Source organism: Ursus arctos, unplaced genomic scaffold, assembly GCF_023065955.2.
Source record: "Ursus arctos isolate Adak ecotype North America unplaced genomic scaffold, UrsArc2.0 scaffold_5, whole genome shotgun sequence".
Taxonomy (NCBI): Eukaryota; Metazoa; Chordata; class Mammalia; order Carnivora; family Ursidae; genus Ursus; species Ursus arctos.
This window is the reverse complement of record NW_026623067.1, coordinates 90,292,872-90,316,673: the sequence shown is the minus strand read 5'-3', so window position 1 is coordinate 90,316,673 and position 23,802 is coordinate 90,292,872. Positions and strand designations below refer to the sequence as shown.

General features: G+C 42.1%; 1 protein-coding gene and 1 long non-coding RNA gene across 3 annotated transcripts in view; both read right to left on the bottom strand.

Annotated features, from left to right (window-relative positions):
• The window catches only part of DCP2 (decapping mRNA 2), a 55,039-nt gene extending 44,807 nt beyond the window's left edge, over positions 1 to 10,232 (bottom strand). For both annotated transcript variants that reach the window (XM_026498447.4, XM_057307356.1), the window contains exon 1: positions 9,986 to 10,232. In XM_026498447.4, the coding sequence (XP_026354232.1) occupies positions 9,986 to 10,038 (53 nt within the window). In that variant the 5' untranslated portion in view covers positions 10,039 to 10,232. The remainder of the gene's footprint in view (positions 1 to 9,985) is intronic.
• Positions 10,233 to 14,218: 3,986 nt separating this feature from the next.
• LOC113254988 (uncharacterized) overlaps positions 14,219 to 23,802 on the bottom strand; it is a 32,072-nt gene continuing 22,488 nt past the window's right edge. Inside the window, exons 4-5 of the long non-coding RNA XR_003316028.4 lie at positions 15,507 to 15,627; positions 14,219 to 15,288 (exon numbers count right to left, since the gene is read on the bottom strand). This is a non-coding gene — a long non-coding RNA (uncharacterized LOC113254988). The remainder of the gene's footprint in view (positions 15,289 to 15,506; positions 15,628 to 23,802) is intronic.

Here is a 23,802-nt window from a genome sequence, read left to right as displayed (position 1 = left end):
GGGGGGGGGAAACAGAGCAGGAATACTTATATTAGACAAATACTTGTATTAGAGAACACAGACCTCAAAACAAATACTGCAGCAAGAGACAAGGGGTATCAATACAAAAAGAGGATAAAACAATTGTAAATGTCTATGTACCCAACACTGGAGCACCTAAATAAAGCAAATATTAACAGACACAGAGGGAGAAACTGACAATAATACAATAATAGCAGGGAACCTGAACACCCCACTTACATCAACTGATAGATCATCTAGGCAAAAAAAAAAAAAAAAAACAGTAAGGAAATGGTGTCTTTGAATGACACATTAGGCCGAATGGACTTAACAGATACATACAGAACATTCCATCCTATAACCACAGAATACACACTCTTCTCAAGTACACATGAAACACTCCCAGGATGGATCACACATTAGGCTACAAAACAAGTTTCAGTAAATTTAAGACTGAAATCAAATCATGCATCTTTTCTGACCACAAGAGTATAAAACTGTAACTCAACTATAAGAAAAAAACTAGAGGGGCACCTGCATGGCCCAGCTGGTTAAGTGGCTGATGTCAGCTCAGGTCATGATCTCAGTATACTGGGATTGAGCCCTGTGTCAGCTCTCCCTCTCCCTCTGCCCCTCCCCCCAGCTCCTGCATGCACTTGCTCGCTCTCTCTCAAATAAATAAAATCTTTAAAAAAAAAATTTTTTTAATAAAGGGGAAAAAAAACAAACTAGAAATAACACAAACACATGGAGACTAAACAACATGCTACTAAACAACCAATGGGTCAAAGAAAAAGTTAAAGAATAAACAAACAAACAAAAAATACATGGAGACCAGTGACAATGAAAACACAACAGTCCAAAATCTTTGGGATGTAGCAAATGCAGTTGTAAGAGGAAAACTTATAGCAATACAGCCTGCCTTATGAAACAAAAAGAATCTCAAACAATCTAACATTACACCTAAAAGAACAAGCCCAAAGTTAGCAGAATAAGGAAATAATAAAGATCAGAGCAGAAATAAATGATAAGAAACTAAAAAAATAAAATAAAAATAGAAAAGATCAATGAAACCAAGACCTGGTTCTCTCTAAAGACAAACAAAATTATCAATAAACCTTTAGACAGACTCAAAAAGAGAAAACACCCAAATAAATAAACTCAGAAAAGAATGAGAAGAACCGACACCACAGAAATACAAATGCCTGTAAGAGGCTACTATAAAAAACTGTACGCCAACAAACTGGACAATCTAGAAGAAATGGATAAATTCCTAGAAATACACAATCTTCCAAAAATGAATCAGGAAGAAATACAAAATCTGAATAGACTGATCCCTAGTAACAACACTGAACCAAAAAACTCCCAACAAAGTCCAGGACCAGATTGATTCACAAGTGAATTACACCAAACATTTAAAGAGTTAAGACCTATTCTCCTCAAACTATTCCAAAAAATAAAACAACAAGGAAAATTTCCAAACACATCCTACAAGGCCAGCATTACCCTGATACCAAAACCAGACAAAGACACTACCAAAGAAGAATCCCAGCATCCTGGGATGGCATTCTGGGATCCTGCTTGCATGCACTGATGGATGAATAAATAAAATCTTTAAAAAATAACAAAGAAAAGAAAAAGATACACCACCAAGCTATAATCATCAAAACAGTATTGTACTAGCACAAAAACAGACACATAGATCAATGGAACAGAGAACCCAGAAATAAACCCACGTTTATATGGCCAATCTATGACAAAGAATATATATGGAGAAAAGACAGTCTCTTCAATAAATGGTGCTGGAAAAACTGGACATCTACGTGCAAAACAATGAAACTGTACCACTTTGTAATACCGCACACAAAAATAAACTCAATATAAACATCTAAACATAAAACATGAAACCATAAAACTCCTGGAAGAAAACATAGGCAGTAATTTTTAAGATTTTAAGAAAACATAGGCAGTAATTTTTAAGATTTTATTGATTCATTTAATACAGAGAGAGAGAGAGAGCAGGGGGAGCAGCAGGCAGAGGGAAAGCGAGAAGCAGGCTTCCCACTGAGCAGAAAGCCCGACTCGGGGCTTGATCCCAGGACCCTGAGATCACAACCAGAGCCAAAGGCAGACGCTCAACCAACTGAGCCACCCAGGCGCCCCAGCAGTAATTTCTTTGACATCAAACTTAGCAACATTTTACTGGGTATGTCTCTTCAGGCAAGAAACAGAAGCAAAAAATAAGCCACTGGGACTATACCAACACAAAAAGCTTCTGCAAAGCAAAGGAAACCATCAACAAAACAACAAAACAACCTACTGAATGTAAGAAGATATTCTCAAATGATATATCCAACGAAGGGTTAATATCCAAAATATATAAAGAACTTATACAACTCAATATCAAAAAACAAATAATCTGATTAAAAATGGCAGAGTACCCGAATAGACATTTTCCCAAAGACATATAGATAGCAAAGAGACACATGAAAACATGCTCAACATCACTCATGTAACATCAGGGAAATGCAAATCAAAACCATAATGAAATATCATCTCATACCTGTCAGAATGGCCAAAATCAAAAGGACAAGAAATAACAAGTGTTGGCAAGGATATGGAGAAAAAGAAACCTTCATGCATTGTTGGTGGGAATTTAAATTGGTACAGCCACTGTGGAAAACAGCGTAAAGATTTTTCAAAAAATTAAAAACAGAAATAACATATGATCCAATAATTCCACTGCTGGGTATTTACCCAAAGAAAACAAAAACACCAATTCAAGAAGATATACACACCCCTATGTTTATTGCAGCATTATTTACAAGAGCCAAGATATAGAAGCAACCCAAGTGTCCATAGATAGATAATGGATAAAGATATATATGCACATATATACATACATATATACAATGGAATATCACTCAGCCATAAAAAAGAATGAGATCTATCCATTTGTGAAAACATGGATGGACCTAGAGAGTGAAACAAGTGAAGCTAAGTGAAACAAGTCAGACAAATACCATGATGTCACTTATGTTTGGAATCTAAACAAAACAAATGAGCAAACAAAACAGACAGACCGATAAATATAGAGAACAAACTGATGGTTGCCAGAGGGGAAGGGATCAGGGGGATGGGCAAAATGGGTGAAGGGAAGTGGGAGATAAACGCTTCCAGTTTGGAATAAATAAGTCACAGAGATGAAAGGTATGGTATAGGAATATAATCAACGGTATTTTAATAGTATCTGTATGGTGACAGATGGCAGCTACACTTGTGGTGAGCACAGCATAACAAAGTACTCAAATCACTTATGTTGTACACCTGAAACTAATGTAACATTGTGCCAGCTATACTTCAATTTTTAAAAAGGGACGGGAAGGGCAAGGTGTACTTATGTAATAGAAGACTATCTCTTCTTCTTCCACTCCTTTGAGTCAGGAGTTTCTCCTACAAAAGAGTGGGGGAATGGGGAACAACACCTGAGGCTCTTTTCTAACTTTAGCTGATAGATTTGGGTGTTGGCACCCCAAGGCAAAACTGGTTTTCAAGGATTCCCAGTGTAAGAGCTAACACCCTATCTACTCACAGAAAAGAGAAGCCTATCAATAAATAAGCCCCTTAAACCCTCACCTTAAATATGAAACAGCAACAAAAATCATCCAACATCAAAGGAAAATCTGGGGCATGACAAAGAAAAAATTACATTGAAAAAACTGGACCTAAAGAAAAGATAGAGTTGAGGGATCCCAGTGTTCTGTGATCGAGCCCCACATCAGGCTTCTCTGCTAGGAGCCTGCTTCTTCCTCTCCCACTCCCCCAGCTTGTGTTCCCTCTCTCGCTGTCTCTCTGTCAAATAAATAAATAAAATCTTTAAAAAAAAAAAAAAAAAAGATAGAGTTGAGGTTATCTCATAGAACCTTGGTACTCAAAAGTGTGAACCCTGGACCACCTGGGGACGTAAGTGTGGGAAGAGAAACAGCCCTTTTAGTCATATAAGGACTCGGAAGTTCACTTTCTAATGACCCCCTCAAAGGAAATTACTTTAGAATGTGCACCAGGAAAACAAGAATGAAAACCAAGAAAGCATAAAACATGAGATTAAGAGACTATAGACCCAGCCTGGGAGAGCCATGAAAGAGAACTCTAGCAGGCCAGTTGTTTGGCAAGTCTAGGGAACAACCAGCCCAGATTGGGCTAGAAGAGTAGAGGTCTCCAAGAAGGCACTCTCCAGGAAAAAAAGAATTCTGTAGCATAGATAGCAAAGGTAAGACTGAGGACAAAATAAAGGAGCAGACAGGGGTGGACGGGAGGAAGCTATTTTGAATGTGCTGGGGAAGAGAGGTAAATGTACAAGAGAATCATAATCCAAATACGAAGCAAAAGCCAAAACTGGAACAAAAAGACAATCAAAAAGAAAAAAAACAGAAAGGGGGCACTTGGTGGTTTCAGTTGGTAGAGTGTCCAAATCCTGATCTTGGGGTCGTAAGCTCAAGCCCTATGTGGAGTGTAGAGATTACTTAAAAATAAAATCTTTAAAAAAAAATAGCCAGAAAGAATGAGGGAATAATGAAGAAAGCATATGCTTCTTTCTCCAAAAGAAAAGACTACAAAGAGCAGCAGCATTTTGACCAATTAGTAGAATATAAGAAAGGGGAACTCACTTTGACATTCTCTCCCAAGACCCTTACAAAGGGATCCCAACTATGGCTAGAGGGAAAAGAAACAAAATCCTAGCCATTGTAAACTTGCCTCTACTGTGAAAAATACGTACCTAGTTATACCGTATAACAAATGCTATTATTCTTGTTCAGCTTTTGCAGTCAACCAATAGTAAAAAATATAACAGCCCTCATTAAGGTTACAAAATGGAATGTAAATATCAATTTTTAAGTTCAGGTGGATAGAAGCTGAGAGAATGTGTAAGAAAGAAAAGGAAGAAAAGATGGGGCACTGATTGCCTCACCTTATCAAATACAGACTCAAAATACTGTCCTTAAGTTCATAAACCAGAAAGGTAACCAATAGAACAATTTAAAACAGTGATAAAACTGCATTGGAAATAGGGTAAGGCAACAGTAGGCTTTTGATAAACTAAACCCTCACCTAATATCTACCAAGGTTAAGTAAATATTCAATCTAACATCTGAAGTTAATAAAACAAGAAACTAGTCCAAGTGTATTTTAAAATACTGAATTATCTACCAAAAGAATTCAACACAAAACAGGTAAAAAGTCTGGAGAGCAGAACTGAGATAAAAAGTGGTAAGGCAGGAGACTATTGCTTTTGTTTTATAACTTCACCCGTACTCTTCTTTGACTTTTTTTTTTTTTTAACCTTGAACAGGAGTACATCTTTTTAACAACTAAAAGCTGACTTCTTGGGGCACCTGGGTGGCTCAGTCAATTAAGCGTCTGCCTTTGGGCCAGATCAGGATCCCAGGGTCCTGCGATGGGGCTCCCTGCTCAGCGGGGAGCCTGCTTCTCCCTCTGCCTGAGGCTCCCCCTGCTTATGCATGCTTGCTCTCTGTCAAATAAATAAACAAAATCTTAAAAAAAAAAAAAAAAAAAAAAGCTGATTCCTTTAAGAAACTTTTAAGAAAAAGGAGGGCGCCTGGGTGGCTCACTCGGTTAACTGACAATGGACTCTTTTTTTTTTTTTAAAGATTTTATATATTTATTTGACAGAGAGAGAGAGAGAGAGAGTGAGTGAGAGAGCACAAGCAGGGGGAACAGCAGAGGGAGAGGGAGAAGAGGCTCCCCACAGAACAGGGAGACCAATGGGGGGCTTGATCCCAGGACACTGGGATCATGACCCTGCGATCATGACCCAAGCTGAAAGCAGAGGCTTAACCATCAGAGCCACCCAAGTGACCGACTCTTGATTTCAACTCAGGTCATGATCTCAGGGTCATGAGATCAAGCCCTGCATCCGGCTGGGTGTGGAGATGGCTTAAGATTCTTGGGCACCTGGGTGGCTCAGTTGGTTAAGCCTCTGCCTTCGGCTGGGATCATGATTTCAGGGTCCTGGGATCAATCCCAGCATCAGGCTCCCTGCTCAACGGAAAGCCTGCTTCTCCCTCTCCCTCTGCTGCTCCCATTGCTTGTGCTCCCTTTCTCTCTATCAAATAAATAAATAAATAAAATCTTGGGGCGCCTGGGTGGCACAGCAGTTAAGCGTCTGCCTTCGGCTCAGGGCGTGATCCCGGCGTCGTGGGATCGAGCCCCACATCAGGCTCCTCCGCTATGAGCCTGCTTCTTCCTCTCCCACTCCCCCTGCTTGTGTTCCCTCTCTCGCTGGCTGTCTCTATCTCTGTCGAATAAATAAATAAAATCTTTAAAAAATAAATAAATAAATAAAAATAAAATCTTAAGAAAAAAAAAAATTCTCTCTCCCTCCCCCCACCCATGCCCCTCAGCACCGTGTGCAACCAGCATTTGCTTGTGCTCTCTCTCAAAAAAAAAAAAAAAAAGGAAAAGGAAATTTTAATACATGAAAAACTACACTTCGACGCTTTCATTCTATGAATGTTTTCGATCTGTTTTAAAGATTTAAAAGGGTGTGCCAGGGTCCCTGGCTGACTCAGTTGGAAGAGCACGCGACTAAATCTCGGGGTCATGAGTTCAAGCCCCACACTGGGTGTAGAGATTACTCAAAATAAAAAAATTAAAATGTGTGTATACATAGTATATATGAAATAAATAAAATGCTTTTCACCATAATGTGTTATGGGAAAAATTTCTCCACCTCACAAAATGTCATCTTTTCAATCTTCCTACAGATAGATTAACAGAACTACAATTAGTACAAAAATATTGCAGAATTAAACACTAAAATGGTAACCTGAAGATAAGCAAGAATTATTTGATTAGCTTACACAATCACCAAAATAGCAGCAACATTAGCTGCCAGAACATACCTTTCTCCTTTTAACACGAGAGTGGCTTCACCATTTAATTCTTAAAGGGGCTTTAAAAAAACTCAAAGCATTTCTTTAAAAGAAAAACAAGCTGTAGTTTTCAATTTTTACTTTAAAAACATGCTTTTCAAGTATTTAATAAGCTAATTTAAATGGTATTGAAAAATTCTTTGACTTTTAAAGTCAAAAATCATGGTGCAACCGAGGCAAATATCACCATAAAATGCGGCAGATTTACTTTTTACATACAGGTTTACTAGAACGTTCACTAGAACACTTTAGACGACAGTCTTTCCTTCCTCTCCTCTAATTTCATTCTACCAAAAATAACTGCGTTTCAGTTTGGTGCATATGCTCTCAGACTTTCTTTGTGCATACACACACACATATACACAAAACATTTAAAAATCTGTTTTAACAAAAGGCATCAAATGACTATTATGTTCAATAGTATACTGTATATGTCATTTCAAGACACAACATTTTCCTTCAGTTTACTGTTTGCTAATTGCCTTAGGAATTTGTAATGACTGCATGCTATCCCAGTAAATGAAATGTTGCATATGAAACCATCTGCAAAATAACATTCCATGTCTTAGGTTATAAGCTATCTAACGGTTACAAAGTTACTTCTTGAAAACATAAGTCTCCTCTTCTAATTTTTCACGTCAAAATCATTCTCAATTTTACATTTCTCCAGAAGTTATTACTATGTGGTCAATGACTGAAGTAGACAAGATTAGCAGGAATAGGTAATTTATCAGAAATCAATAACACAAAACAAAAGACTTCTTAAATATACTAATAATAAACAAGAGAATTGGGGAAAATATAAAAATAAGAGTCAAAACCAAACACATAAATCGAGAGGTACTTAAAAGAGCAAAGAGTGCAGAAAAATTAAACCTTTTTCCACTTACGCTTTATTTTTACAGAAATTAAACAAATTCTAAGTGAATTTATTTCTAAAAAAAACCAAAAATCATAAAAGTCTGAATTGTTCACATTAAAAATCTTTAAATTAACCAACAAAAATATTATAAACACTAACTTTAAAATGGCATGATTTTTAAAACTTGAAGTTTTAAGAAATGGTTATTTGGTTTATTAGTCAAGTAGCTAGCCCTAATTTTTAAACATATAATCCTTTTTATATAGCCAAAACATAGTAATTACAAAAATGTTACTCTCATTTCTTAAAGGAAAAAAAAAATGCTACCCTATTCCAAAAGATTTGTATAAAACTGCTTAAATACACCCACTGGAAAACCAAGAATCTTTAACACTCAACAGAGGTTTAACGTATTGTTTACAAAATACAACAGTTTTGTGAGTAAACAGGTTCCACATAAAATCAATCACCTTCATAACGGCTACTAGGACTTCTTTCAATGATGTAATGCTCTGTAGTACACAAAATAAACCCATATTTGTAGGAAGATTATCTCAGATGCCTATAAAAAGTGTAAGATTACCTATCTTTTTATTAAGCTGTATCCCTATTAATCCATACATAATTACTGCTCACCTTTTAAAAAAAACATACTCATCTTCACTTTTTTTTCTAACTATAAAATACACATCCTTTAAAAAATCTTGGAAACATCAATAAAAAAACAAAAATCATAATCTACTTCTTGTACATGTTTGTCCATTTATTCACAGATATACATACATCTCTTTTCTTATGAAATTAGGATAGAAAATAAGTGCATTTTAAGTGGTTTGTTTGAATCGATCACATTCCAAAAATTATAATCATATCATCACCAAAGAAGTACAGCAACATTAATTCTTATTAGTTCCAAAATTAGTCTGTTTAGTTATCTACATGTACTTTTGTGAGGTTTAAACTGTTAGACTGGACTTTCTGTAACGTCTACCTGGCCTAGGAAAAAAAAGCACAGGCACTGTTGGGAAAAAGGCCTACGCTTCAAATCTTGATTTTCTGAATTACCAGAAATGTGACCTTGTGTAAATTACAAACCAACTCTGTCAGATGAAAATGAAAATAACTACACCTACCAAATAGGAGTTGTTTCGAGGAGTAAACAAAATGATATATGTGAAGGGAGCACCCAATGCCTGGCACACAACAGTACCTCCACAAGTATTAGTTCTTTCCTTCCCATTTAAAAAAAAAGGCGTGAATGCGACACAACTATTAAAAGTCAGATTTCTATACATAAATTCAGTAAATGTACTTGAAAAGGTGTTATTTTATCAAAGCCTTTTACTCGTAATTTATTTCACAATCCACTTAGCAGGCGACAACACAGAGTATTTCTGCACCAAAAATTTTACTTCGGGAAAAGTAAATATTTTAAGTCCATTTTTCCTAAGTTTGGCTATCTGAAATCATTACTAACAAGAGGGAAGAAAGCAAAAAACTTTCTCTTGTAAAAGTATACCATGAATTAAAACCCTGCGGTTGAGAATTTCCTTTAAGGAAAATTAAAGAATGAAAAAAAAGCAACTCTCTACCCCCCCCCATGATAAGTTTGGGGATGAACAAGACAGTAATTCTTTACGGCAATTTAGAACATGCCACGGACGCGTGAGAACACACGGGCGAAAGGCTAAGTTTGAAACCGCTTCCCTGCGCACATCCGGGGGCAGGACTACGAGACTCAAAACGTCGCAGTCTCCGGAGAACCGGGGCGTGAGACGGCGGGAGGAGGGGGTAACGGTCTAAAAGTCAGAGGCAGGAAAAACACAATGGGAGGGGGAGGGGTGGCCGAAAACCGCTCCCGACCCAGGCTTCGGCGCAGCGGCTTCACCAGCAGGAGAGCAAGAGTTGGGGAACGAAGAAAATGAGGACATGCCGGTGCCCCGCGAGGAAGGACGGAGGAGAGGCCGTGAGAACCCGGGAGGCTGCGGCGGAAAGACGGGGGTGTCGTCCGAGGGAGGGTCGAGCAGGAAAAGCGAGCAGCGGCGGGACCGGAAAGCGAGGACAAGGGGGCGGGCAGGGGGAGGAGGCGCGGAGGCCCCCGGGTCGGCCAGTGTGAGAGAAAACGAGGAGGGGACGAAGGGGGCCCGGACAGCGCGCGGCGACGCGGTACCTGCAGAGATCGTCCAGGACGCTGCCGGGAATCTCCACCCGTTTGGTCTCCATGATGAGGACCCACAGCGGGAGCAGTGCATCCCGGCTCCGCGCGGCCGGGGACCAAGGGTACGGCACGGAGACTCCGGGTCGCCGGAGAGGGGGAAGCGGCGGCAGCGGCGGCAGCTCCAGCGAAGACGAGAGGGGGAAGGGGCGGGACCCGCTCACTTCCGTCCCGCTCCCTCAGCCCCGGACCCGAGGCTGGGCCAGAGCGCGGGGAGGAGCCCCGGGAGTCACGCCCCTGCTCTGCTTGAAAGGTCCAATAGGAAGCTGGGGAATCGGGAGGCTGAGCACGCTAAGCCAATGAAATGTTTGTTTATTGGTCTGTCATCTCCAATCCGTCTTCAAGCAGCCCCGTTGCTATTCAGAAAACCAACTTCCCGCCGCCTTTGATTGAACGCTGGTGTGGTCGTGCGCATGCGCACCATGCCGCCTTTGCGCTACTAGGAAGTCCAGAGGATTCAGGTCTTCCTGGTAAGACTCCGAGACCCACGTCCCAGGGTTCGGCGTGGTCTGAGCGCCCTCTCGGTGACCAAGCAGGCGCTTGTACTTCTGCAGGGCAGACCCCCCCCCCCCCAAGGGCGGCCCTGCGTAAGCGTGCATTTACAGTTCCTGTCACCAAGTATCCTGCACATTCATTGTCGCCCCCGTCCGCTCCAGGCCAAGGGCTGTACCTCCCCTAACTCGTATTTAAACACCTGAAGGCGGTTTTCTTTCCTCTGGCGACCCAGACAAAACTTTATCCCAGTATCTGACACCTAGTGAGAAAATAAATACTGATTTGAACCTGAACTCAGGAATCTGCATTCTACGTCCTACACACACTACTCCAACCTACTGGTCCTCGCTGATTCCTCCTCTTGCTTAATGGAGCCCAGTCCACTTAGGATCTTGCAGAAAAATCTAGATACATCCGTTCTTTAACCTACTTTTACATCAGATCCACAGCCCCCCCAACACACACCCACCTGCTCAGTCACAACTTTAGTTTATTCTACCATTTAATCTCTCATCTTTTTCTTCATTTCTGTCCCCATGTCCTCTAAGGTGCTCATTATTCTCCTCATCGGTGTCAGAACTGCCTAAGCAGGACCTCTGCCTCTATTCTTGGCCTGTACAACAGCCCAAGTTTTATTTTCTTTTGTTCGGATATGAACAGGTTCCTGTGTTTTATCTTCTAATAGCTCCCCTCCATCAGCTTCTGGTGTATACTCAAGCCCAAACTTGATGAAAGAGCCCTGTTCCCATCTATTTTACTCTCCTGTTTTCCATCTTTGCTTTTTCCTCTTTATTGGAGAACTCGAATTTATCTTCCAGCCATCCATACTGCTTTTATTTTTCTGGAATTTTCGTTTTTCAAATGTCTCTTCATTACAGTGTCATAGCCTTGCTTCAAGATTTCTTATCCCTATGAGACTATTAACAATACATTTTTAGGGGCACCTGAGTGACTCGGTTAAGTGATCGACTCTTGATTTTGGCTCAGGTCATGATCTCGGGGTTGTGAAGTCAAGCCCTGCGTTGGGCTCTGCACTGGGTATGGAGCCTGCTTAAGATTTTCTCTCTGCCCCTCTCTCTAAAAAAAAAAAACAAAAAAACAAAAAAAAAACAAAAAACAAACAAAACAAAACCACACACACAATACATTTTTAAAGTTTTCTTCCTCCTGAATAGCCTCTTCTTCCTTTCAGCTGCTTTTTGCTATTAATTTGGTCTCTATCTATCATACTGGAAGCTTTCTGGTAGTCCTCAACTATTCACTTCTACTTTAGAGTACATAATGAGGGGCACCTGAGTGGCTCATTTGGTGAAGAGTGTGCCTTCTGCTCAGGGTCCTGGGATCAAGCCCTGCCTCGGGCTCCCTGCTCAGTGGGGAGTCCGCTTCTCCCTCTCCTTCTGCCCCTCCCTCCACTCTCTCTATCTCTCAAATAAATAATAAAAATAAAATCTTTTTTAAAAGCGCGTAACTAAAAAAAGGAGTTAAGTGTTATAAAAGCTGATTGGAAGCTTCCAGCATAAAGGTTGAACTTGTTCCCTGAGGGCTTCTCTGTAGGGTGATCTGGCTGGGCTGTCACATGGGTCACATGGAACTTGGGAACACATGGGTCACTCTTTCCAGCTGGTCAAATTCTCTAAAGAGAAAATCCTTCCAGACCAAACTGGAAGTGTTCTGAGAGTCAAGTAGGGGAGCACAGGCAGGAATATTCTGTCTGCTTTATTCAATCCCCCTGGCACACTACAAGTCTTAGTTTGGGTTTCCTAAGAAGCAGGCCCTGAGACAAGGATTTGAGTGGAAGCAGTTTACATGGGAGGTGATCCAGGAAAGAATGGTAGCAGAGCAGGGAAGTGAGTCAGAAAGGAACGAAAGCCAAAAAATAGATTATTATCAAGGAGGTTAGCACTGTGGGTAACTGGAGCTGATCCCGCTGGAGAATTCTGGAGACCAGGGTAAAATACACACTACAGAGTTATCCTACTGAAGGGGTGAGGAGATGGGGTATTTATGTACTAACTTCCATCAGTCCTTGGTTACAGCCTGTTCCCGGAGCCTACATCCCAGCCTGCCCCATGAACGGGAAGGCAGGCTCTGGTGGCCAGAAAAAGCCCTCAGGCAAAGAAATGCAGATGCTAGCAGTTAGAAGTCCAGGCAGCTCTGTATAACGGATCCGTAAGGGTGAGAGTGAGCCCCTTTAATGGTTCTATTTTGCTGGATATGCATTCTATCTGTCCTAACTGAACTTCTTTTCTCTGACTGGGGGTATCTTAGCAGCTGTTTTTCTTACTGGTCCACGTGAAGCTCAAGCCTTGTTTTTAGAGTACTCTAAATGATGGCGGTGAAACAATAGTAGAAGGCCCAGTGGTGCTTATCCCCCAGGGGCCAATGGTATCTGTGGAAAGAAGCCGGCTACTCCAAAGGACCTGGAGGAAGTCTTCCTGCTCCCTTATCCCTCTGAAGTTTCAGCTCAGCGATAAGCTCTACAACCCTTTTTTAGCTCTAAGCCGCAGCAAATCTCCAGACTTCCACACAATGCTAAACGAATCCCTCCACTGAGAATTCCATGTACACCTGGAGGCAAGCACCTTCCAAGCTACTTTCCTGCCCATTCACCATCCCACCCCTGCCTCCTCTCTCTCTCTCTCTCTCTCTCTCTCTCTCTCTCACACACACACACACACACGCACGTGTCTAGGAGCCAGACAGGTGCACAGTAGAGCAGCCCTTATGGCAGTCCCCTGCGCTGTGACTTCCCAAGAATTCAGGGCCTCATTCAATCCCAACTGCCCACAGGCCCCAGCAGCTGGTGGCTTGAGAAAGGCAGATAAATTAGAGTTTGAAATTAAGGGAAAGGGAGATGTTGGGGGGCACCTGGGTGGCTCAGTCGTTAAGTGTCTGCCTTCGGCTCAGGGCGTGATCCGGGAGTCCTGGGATGGAGCCCCACATCAGGCTCCTCTGCTGGGAGCCTGCTTCTTCCTCTCCCACTCCCCCTGTTTGTGTTCCCTCTCTTGCTGGCTGTGTCTCTGTCAAATAAATAAATAAAATCTTTAAAAAAAAAAAAAAGAAAAGGGAAAGGGAGATGTTGGGCTTCTTAAATTATACGGATACAATTTTAAAATAATTGGGTTGATCAAAACTTTTACTGTTTTATTTATTTATTTTATTTTTTAAGATTTTATTTATTTATTGGACAGAGAGAGACACAGTGAGAGAGGGAACACCAGCAGGGGGAGTGGGAGAGGAAGAAGCAGACTTCCCTCCGAGCAGGGAGCCTGATGGGGGGGGCTCGATCCCAGGACCCTGGAATCATGACCTGAGCCGAAGGCAGACGCTTAATGACTGAGCCACCCGGGCGCCCCAAAACCTTTACCATTTTAAAATATGCTATCTCAGTTAGTCTTTTTAACTTCATGGGATAGGCAGATAGATATTAATGAGACTTATCGAGATTAAATGATTAAATGACAGTATGACAAGGAGGCAGGATTAGAATTCATTTCTGAGCTCACAGCAGGAATTCTGCTTTAGGGAGAGTGACACAATAACAGTTATTATTAACGCTGTACAGCATGGTGTAGTATAATATTCTGTCAAATACAATACTCCTTACAACAAAACAAGTTGTCATCACATGCTTAAAACAGTACTTAATATGCCTGTTGGCCTTCTTTTAAACTGAGATTAAATTAAGTCTGATTAAGCCTTTTCACATACCTTCAAAGTTCTTTTTTTTAATTTATTTCCCAGCTTTATTGAGGTGTGATTGACAAATAAAAATTGTTCATATTTAAGGTATTATCGTAGTCCATTCAGGTTCCTGTGATTAAAAATGCCATCAATTGGGTGGCTTATAAACAACAAACATTTATTTCTCACAATTCTGGAGGCTGGGAAGTTCAAGATCATGGCACTAGCAGATTTAGTGCCCGGTGAGAACCCATCTCCTAGTTTCGTAGACTGTGCCTTCTAGGTGTTAGCTTATGCGGTAGAAGAGGCAAGCTCTCTTTTACAAGGCACTAATCCCATTCATAAGGGCTCTACCTTCATGACGTAAGAGCCTCAGAAAGCCCCCACCTCCTAATACTATCACATTGGGCACTCAGATTCGAACACATGAATTTGGGGGAAACACAAACATTCAGACCACAGCAGATGCACACCATGCTGTTTTGATATATATTGTAACATTTACCACGATCAAGCTAATTAACACATCCATTACCTCACAGAGTTACTGTGTGTGTGTGTGTGTGTGTGTAAGAACACAAGATCTATTCTGAGCAAATTTCAAGGCGGGGGGCACTGACACAAAGGGCAAATACGTGTTGCTGTGGAAATGTTGACTTGAATCATAAGATCTTTGTTGGGAAGGGTACACACTTTGTTATGAGATGAATAAATTCTGGAGCCTTACTGTACAGCATGGTGACTGTAGCGAATAACATTGTATTGTACATTTGGGGGAGGGGCAGTTAAGTTCAAACTGGTCTGAGTGGTCTGGACCAATGGAGCTCTTCTTCCAGGCAGTCATTATTGCTTGAGGGGTACCTTCGGTTTCCTTCAGGGATGCTATGCCCTCAGGTCTCTTGCCTGAGTTAAGGGAGAAGCTGGAAAGAAGGAAAAACTTAGAACAAAGGTGGCTGGTTACAAGCAGGTGAGCAGTAAAGGTCAGGTCTTGGGTCTAGCTGGTGACGGTACTACGAGGGCCATCTCACCATCATCCTGAGGATAAAGTTAACACATGGAGGAGGGCAACGCAGAAAGACCTGTGGAGAAAAGGAGGCAGAACTATCAGGAGCTCAGGGGAGCTGGGGTGTGGGTGGGGCTGAGGGTGGGGGAGGAATGAGAGAGAGAGAGAGAGAGAGAGAGAGAGCGCACAGTCCGGAGCACCTGGCCCCCAGGTGGGAGCCAGAGTTGTCAGGTGTCAGAGTCGCCAATTAAAGCAAGAAGCCAAAAATGAGAGTTAAGCCTTTAATCAACTTACCATGATGGCTAAAACCAGAGAAAGCAGTGACTCTTTCTGCTTGACTTTCCCATGGAACAGGGTACCGGTCAAGGGTCAGGTGGATCTCACTGAACAAAAGGCTCATGCGGTTTTATGGACCCTGGGGAGAGAGGAATGAGGGGAAGGCCTAGGTGTGGAGAAGTACTCCTCCTTCCCCCAGGAGGTGGCTTCAGTGAGGAGACTAAAGAAGACCTCCGCCAAGGCCTCAGATAAGGAGATAGGAATGGAGGCCCTGGGGCTGGGAATGCAAACTGGAGAAGCAAGGGAGTCACAGGGGCCCAAGTCCCTGACTGCAGCGCCCCCAGAGACTGCAGTGTCCTGGCTGTGTGGGGAGGGCAGTCACTCCCCAGGAGACCTGTCAGGTAAAGCTTCTGTGACTGGACTGCCTAAGGTTAGGCCTGGAAAATCACACGTAGATCTCTAACCACAAGCCAGACACCCCAAGAACTGCTGAAGTGAACCCTGAAGCCTGTCCAACCTCTGAACTTACATGAACCCACACGTCTTTTGGTTTCAGGCAAAGCTTTCTTTTACTTTGGCCCAAATCATCTCAGTCAACGTGTTCCATTGGGCATCCAGAGGCTCAAACCAGAAGCCTAAGAGTGAATCTTCGTTCCTGCCTTTCTCACACAGGCACATGCCCAACCCACTACTGCGTCCCGGCCCATCTACCTCCAAGATCCATCCCTTCTCCACCTCAGCTTTCCCCACCTCAGGCCACGCCTCCTCAACCTCAGCTGGACTCCTGCATGTCTCCCGCCCCCCTTGCCACCCATTCTCCACAACACAGCAAGAGTGATTGTCTCAACACACTAATTTGATCACTCTTGTGCTTGAAAACCTTCATAACCTTGGGGTAGAATCCAATTTGTGTGCCATGGCTTGAGAGACTTTATGTGATGGGCACCTGCCCAGGATTCACTCTCCTTTCCTCTCATGTCCCATCTTCATCTCTCACTACGCTCTAGCCACAGTAGTCTCCTTGCAATTCATCCCATACTCCAAGCTCTTTCTGCACACCACTCCTTCTGCCTGGAATGCTGCCCACCACTCCACAATTCCCTCTTTAGGCTTTCTGCACAGCTTAAACATCACCTCCTCAGAGAGTCTTCCCAGACCACTCTATCTATACAGCCTCCTCAATCTGAAATTTTCTCAAGCCGTTTTTCCCCTCTCCCCATTATACTGTAAGTTACAAGAAAGCAGCGATCTTTTCTAACGTATGCATTGAATCCCCAGTGCTTAGAGTGTCCTTGTGCCGTGGGCACTCTCTAAGCATTTGCTAACTAATGTCTGGGCAAAGGAGTAAGTTATCACCAAGTATGCGTTGAGGTTACCGAGGAGCAGGTGGAGGGATGCAAAATCCTATTATGAGTACGTGAGAATCTCTTTAAAAAAAGAAAGTAAACCTGCTGTTGGAAAAGATGAACTCATCCTAGCTTCGATGGGTTTTATTACTTTCATTAAAGAGTCCTAATTAATACAGAGCTCACTTGCTCTCTTTATGTCTGTGTATCTATGTAATAGACATATATTATACAAATATAGTACGATATACAATATAATAAACAAATAATATAAATACATGTCATATTAACTTTGTATGTTAAGCATAAGCATATTATGTGCAAATGTATATATGAAACAATTCTACACTCTAGAGCCCTAGAACCTGCTCCTTCTCTTTCACCCTCTCTTTCCTTCTCCTCTGTTACCTCTAACCTCCATGGGTTTGCCCAGAATGGGAGAAGGCAGTTGGAAGAGGGGGAATGAAGTTGTCAGACTCAAATGAAAAAGCTTAATCCACTGCTAAACAACTTTCTTTTGAATGGGAACAAATCAGGAAAAGGAAAATTGTTTCAAGATATTTCTTTTTTTAAAAAAAAAATAAATCATTTCTTAATTTTTAAAAAATCAGAACTATAATCTCTATATCAGTTCTTAAGAATTCTCTTATTAATTCCTTGTCATGGATGAAGGGATTATTTTTGACTAAAATTTCAGAAACTAAAGCACTAATTACTACGTTGAGTCTTTGAACAAATGTTGAGTAAGCATGCTGGAGGTTGGCTTGTTTTTCTTTAACTGAACTCGCAAGCATCTTAACTGGGAAAAGATGTCTGTCTCATAGCATCTCTTATATTGAATTCTTTAAAAGAAAAGGTTCTGTTGAAACAGCAAACAGACCTAAAGAGGTACTTCTCCAACCACGCATTATGAAAATAATCGGCTCAGTTTGGCCCCGTAAGTATTCCACAGTCTGCATGGGGCTCAGAGTTCCATTCATCCAGACAGAGGTCCACCCGTGACAGGCCCGGGGAAGCCTTCACTCCCCTCCAGAATATACAAGGAAACCAGAATCCAAAACAGGAAAAGTCTGTTTTCTATCTACCAGCAGGGGGTGTACATTCCTTTTTTTTCCATTTTCAAATTTTATAGCACACTGCTGACGCATGTTCCTAGCACAAGAGCAGGACTCGACAACTGAGGCTTCGGCCCTCCGTAGGACTCTACTTCCAAGAAGTTGGTGTGATTACCTTATTTTCTGGCGAAATGACTCAGACCTCTGAAGAAACCCTTTCCCACCTGTCCCCTTCAAGCTGCCAAATGCTGACTGCCTCCCACTCTGTACGTTAGTTTTACGTTGCAGCGCTGACAAACGACCACAGCTGTGGGAGCTTTTAAACAATACAGATTTCTTATTTTAGAGTTCCCTAGGTGAACAGCTCAGCACGGATCTCACTGGACTGAAACAGAGATGTCAGCAGGGCTGTGTTCTCTAGCGGGGTCCCTAAGGCAGAGTCCGCCTCCTTGCCTTTCCCAGCTCCTAGAGGCCATCTGCATTCTTTGGCTCCTGCCCCCCTTCCTCCAATATCCCAAGCCAGCGATGGCAGGTCGATTCCCCTTACACCACATCACTCTGGCCCTCACAGTCCCATTTCTCCGTGACTCACCTCTGCTTCCTCTTCCATTGTCAAGGAACCTTGTGATTACATTGGACCCACCCAGATAACCCAGGACAGTCTCCCTGTTTAAGCCAGCCAATTAGCAACTCTTTTTCTCCTTTTCCTTCAAGGTAACATATTTACAGATTCCAGGGATTAGGATGGACATTTGGGGGGGCATTATTTTGCTTGCCACATTCTGTATCCCTTCTCTGTAGCTTTCTCTGTGTCTATCCAACCTCTCACTTCCGTTTCCAGGAATCGGTAACTACACATTTTTTCAGCGTGTGGAAGTTTTATTTGAAATTATGGAGTTTTATCTCCCTTGTTCGTTGTGCTTGGGATCACAGAATTTAAAAATAGACTTTATTTAAGGGTAAAATAATACAATGTCTGGGATTTGCTTTAAAATAATCCACCAGGGGGAAAAGTTGCAAGGCAAATAAATAAAATAAGACTAGCAAAAGGGTGGTAATTATTGAATTGGCTAATGAGTATGTGGAGTTTAATTATATTCTTTTTTTTTAAGATTTTATTTATTTATTTGACAGAGATAGAGACAGCCAGTGAGAAAGGGAACACAAGCAGGGGGAGTGGGAGAGGAAGAAGCAGGCTCCCAGCGTAGGAGCCTGACGTGGGGGCTCGATCCCAGAACGCCGGGATCACGCCCTGAGCCGAAGGCAGACGCTTAACGACTGAGCCACCCAGGCGCCCCTAATTACATTCTTTTATATATATTTTCAAATGTTCAGAATAAAACGTTTTCAAAAATAGAGCCCTTCTTACTGAGAATTCAACTGAATTTCCCCCTTAATGTTTCTTTAATATTTGAAAGGGAAAAAATGGGTAAGACTAATCAAAACTGCATAGTAAATATGTGATTTTTAAATGTACCAGTTTGAAATACAATTGACTTAAAAAATTACTGAGATATAATTTACCATGAAATGCTGTTGACTTTTGCAAAATTAAACTTTTTATTTTGAAGAAACCGTAGAGTCCTATCTAGTTGTAAGACAGGAGATGCGGTTGCCTCTTTCCCTAGTCTCCCCCCACAGTAACATCGTATGAAACTACAGCATGTCGTCACAACCAGGATACTGATGTGACACAGTCAAGGCACACCACATTTTCATCACCGCAAAGATCCTTCATATTGCTCTTTATGTCGTCTGGATGTCAAATATTTATTTGACATCTTCCAAATGAAAACCTTTTCATGACTTCTATGTGCCTTTCTCTCAGCTTTGCTTAAGAGCAATATTGTGAAATGGCCCAAACCTATTTTTCAGAGCCGTCAAACATGACAGAATCCTACAATTGCACTGACTAAATTTTAGGTACCATAGATGAACTAGCAGAATATGACCTCAAAGAAGGGGTTGAGAGCAAGGCACAGGATAGCAAAGAGGCGTCTCAGAAGTCCAGAGTCCAAGCAGCACGGCGAGGAGGCAGGGCCATCGGTGTCGGCCCCTTTGGTGGCCGGAAGTCACCAACCGTGTGACAGATTACTACTAGTGACACCTGCCTCCTCCACCATCCATTCTCCTCCTTCCTCTCTTAAAGGGCTCATTGAAAACCCTGTATTTTCTGGCCCTCTCACAGCTACCTGTGACAAGATGTGGCAACTATCTTTGGGCAAGGAGATGTAAGCACAGGATAGCCGAGGACTTCTGGGAAGTTCTCAAAAAAAAGTGGCAGGCTTTTCTTTACTCCTTTCCCTTTGTTCCTTCCTGCGGCCAGCAAGCGATCACCTGGGCAGAGAAGCAAAACAGTAGATGCCACGGTGTCTGAAGACCTTGGAGCCGCCAGGCCAGCCCTGGAGGGCCTATCTCTAGACTTCTTTTACTGAAAGAGTGATAAACTTCTATCTTGTTGAAGCCACACTATTGGGCTTTTTTCTGTTTTATGCAGACAACAGTCCAAACTGCCGCAGGCAGTCTTCTTATCTAGAGGCAGATCATTTGAGGCTTGAGGCTGCTCTTTTGATTTGGGGGAAAAAAATTTCAGTAGGCCTTTTGATCAAACAAAATCAAAGGCTCCAAAGGATTCCAGACAGAGGAGTTTGAGATCACTGGCAGAATGATGCAGAGATGTACCTTCGTTTGCGCAGAGTTGAGGCTCTGCAGAAAGAGGCTAGATGGTAGACAAAGGAAAAAGGAGCAGGCAGGAGGGTTCCCCTCATTTTAGAAGGAAAAAAAGGGATAGTGGAGGGCCTGCACCCTGGGTGGACCTTAGGGTCAGGGATTTCCACATGTATCACCTATTCTCTCAAAGATGTTCCTGCCACCAGGGGCCTAAGGAAAGGGACAGCCACAGTAGCAGCCCTCTGCAGGGACAGATCTAGAAGCCAGGGCATCAGTATGCATTAATTTTAAAGTGGATTTTTGGGGGGCACCTGGGTGGCCCAGTTGGTTAAGCATCTGCCTTCTTCTTGGGTCAGGACGTCAAGCCCGCCCCCCTTTGGGTTCCTTGCTCAGCGGGGAGCCTGCTTCTCCCTCTCCCTCTGCCTGCCGCTCCCCCTGCATGTGCGCTCTCTCTCTCTCTCTCTGTCAAATAAATGAATAAAATCTTAAAAAAATAGAAAAAGTGAGTTTTTATTCTTTTCTGCTCAGTGATTTTCTTGGCTAATGTCCAAACACAGTGAAACATCTGTTTTGTTTCGTCTGATTTCTCAGCATCAGTGTTCCCTCTGGTAGCATGAAGGTATGTTCCTTCAGGGGCTATTCCTCCCCCACTCTCATTTCTGTGTTTGGGTGGGTTTGACTCCCCACCCCGAACCCGTTCATTCTGGCTCTCGGTTTCCAAGAGCATTTGTCACAGTGATTATTTAAGGGATATGCTAGGAACCCAAGCCAAGTCCAAAGAGCCAATGCTGGGATGTTTGCTGAGCTGAATGCGAAAGAAATGCCTTCTTTCTGCTCAACTTGCTAAAGTGCTGGAATGTAAACCCAGAGATTCTATGTCTTATGCAATGCATGGAGAGAAAAGCAACATGAAAAAAAAAACTTATAAGAGATGAAGAGATGATTGGCAGGAGTTGAGCAATAGTCCAAAGCAGGAGGGCAACCTTGGAGGTGGAAATGGGAGCTTAGGCTCTGCTATTGGGGCACTGAACAAATGATCTCTGAAACCTGAAGAACTCGAGAATGTTCCAGTTACAGTAATAAAATCAATATGTCATGAATGAAATATGATATCTTCAGAAAACTGCTCACAGGTCCAAGTGGGAAGAGCTGAATCAGACAGTTGGCTAACATTATTCGCATCTTTAAAGAAAACAATGAGTCAACAAGGCATAGAGGGGAAAGCCTGAGAGAGATCGGAGATGCCAGATCTCACACCACCTCTCCAAATCCCAGAGACTGGAGACAGACTGAGTAGCCAACTTGACTATCTGCTTGTTAGTACTTCCATATAACGGCACTGAATGGACCCTTAACCTTTAAATGTCACTCATCTTAGGCTCTGTGTCAATTCAACACTCTTCAAGCAACATTAAGACGATAATGTCACGGGGTGCTGGGGTGACTGGGTGCTAAGCCTCAGTCAGTTAAGCAACCAACTCTTGGTTTCAGCTCAGGTCATGATCTCAGGGTCATGAGATCGAGCCCCATGTTGGGCTCCGGCTCAGCAGTCTGCTTGAGATTCTCTCTCCCTCTGCCTTTGCCCCTCCCCCTACTTAATACACATGCGCTCTCTCTCCCAAATAAATAAATAAAATCTTTTAAAAACGACAATTATTATCTTTAATAATGACAATTTCACATCTGATGTAGCTTTCCATTAGCACTATTAAGGCTGATGCAGGGCCCTGCAAAGGAGAGGAGGGGAGTCCAGAGCAAAACCATTTGAGAGAGGAGGAAATCAAACTACAGCTGGGAGTTCAAGTCCAAGTATCAGGTCTGGACGGTCCTAAACAGAATCAGAATTTGGGAAAAGGGTGTGGAATTGGAATGGGGGTTTTTGGTGAGGGGGCTACACTTTAAGATCAATTTGGGGGCTCCTGGAGGGCACAGTTGGTTAGGCGTCTGACTCTTGGTTTTGGCTCTGATCGTGATCTCAGGGTCGTGAACTTGAGCCCCATATCTGGCTCCATGCTCAGTGTGGAGTCTGCTTAAGACTCTCCCTCTCCCTCTGTCCCTCTGCCCCCCCCAATAAATAAATAAATCTTAAGAAAAAGATCAAGAACAAAGAGATTTTGGTAATTGTTCTAATCAGCCTGGAAGGGTCTGCACCTAGCCTTTGTTACCTAGGGCAGAGGAGTGGAGCCGGTCTAAGGGCAGGGAGCCAGATGGATAGGAACAGGACCCTATTCTTGGTTCAAGTCCTTTGCATGATAAAAGTTCCTTGCCCACTAGGGGCCAAACCTCTATTTCATTAATGTAGAAATACTATTTTAAAATTCCTTTGTCCTAAAGCTTTTTCCCTCTAAAAATGGATACGTCCATGAAGAGAGTTAATACATTAAACATTACCCCTCATATTTACATTCTTACTGAGAAATATCTTTATTTAAGCAAAAATTAAGTGCCCTCTATTTTATTACTTAAAAGAGCTTCATTGTTTCTACTAGTAAATGATTTTCTAAAAGTTAATTTTCCTAACTTTGAAAATGAAAAATTCATGCAAATCATTGAAGAAATCATGCTAGAAATAAATAACATATGTAATTTGTATGCCTAAAAAGCCCAAGCCATGAAATTATTAATATGCAAAAATGGATTGTTAATTTCCATACATTTGCCCATATATATATATTTCCATACATTTGCCTATATATATATATATATATATATATATAAATGTTTTCAAGACAATGGGGTATTATGAGCCATAAATTTATAGTTTCCAAAACTATATAAGTCTTGAAGATTATCTACACATGGCTTTGGAGTGCCATTTCTTCAGAGGTATTTGTTTGGGAAAGAATAGCAAATAATGATCAGCAGGCAGACTGCCAGGTTTCAAAAGAGCTGCTGGTTTGGCCTTGTTTCAGTACTTACATTAAAGACTGTTTATTTGATTTTCTACAGAAGAGAACTGCATTGCTAAACTTGGAATATATAGTATGCAGACCTAATTTGGGTAAAACACCCCTTCTGCCAGAGCTCCATAATTAGAAAACAACCATAAAAGCTATACAAAAACATATGTTAGTTTTCACAAATTTAAAGCTTTATTTGCAAAGCATCAGCCCACTCTATACAGGTGCTATGCCTGTCATGAATTATTGCTGAAGCTAGTGTCCCCGGTCCTGCTCATCTCCTCCCTTTTCCCTTCTCCTGGCTAACTCCACCCGCCTGCTCCGAGCAAGTTAACAACCTCTG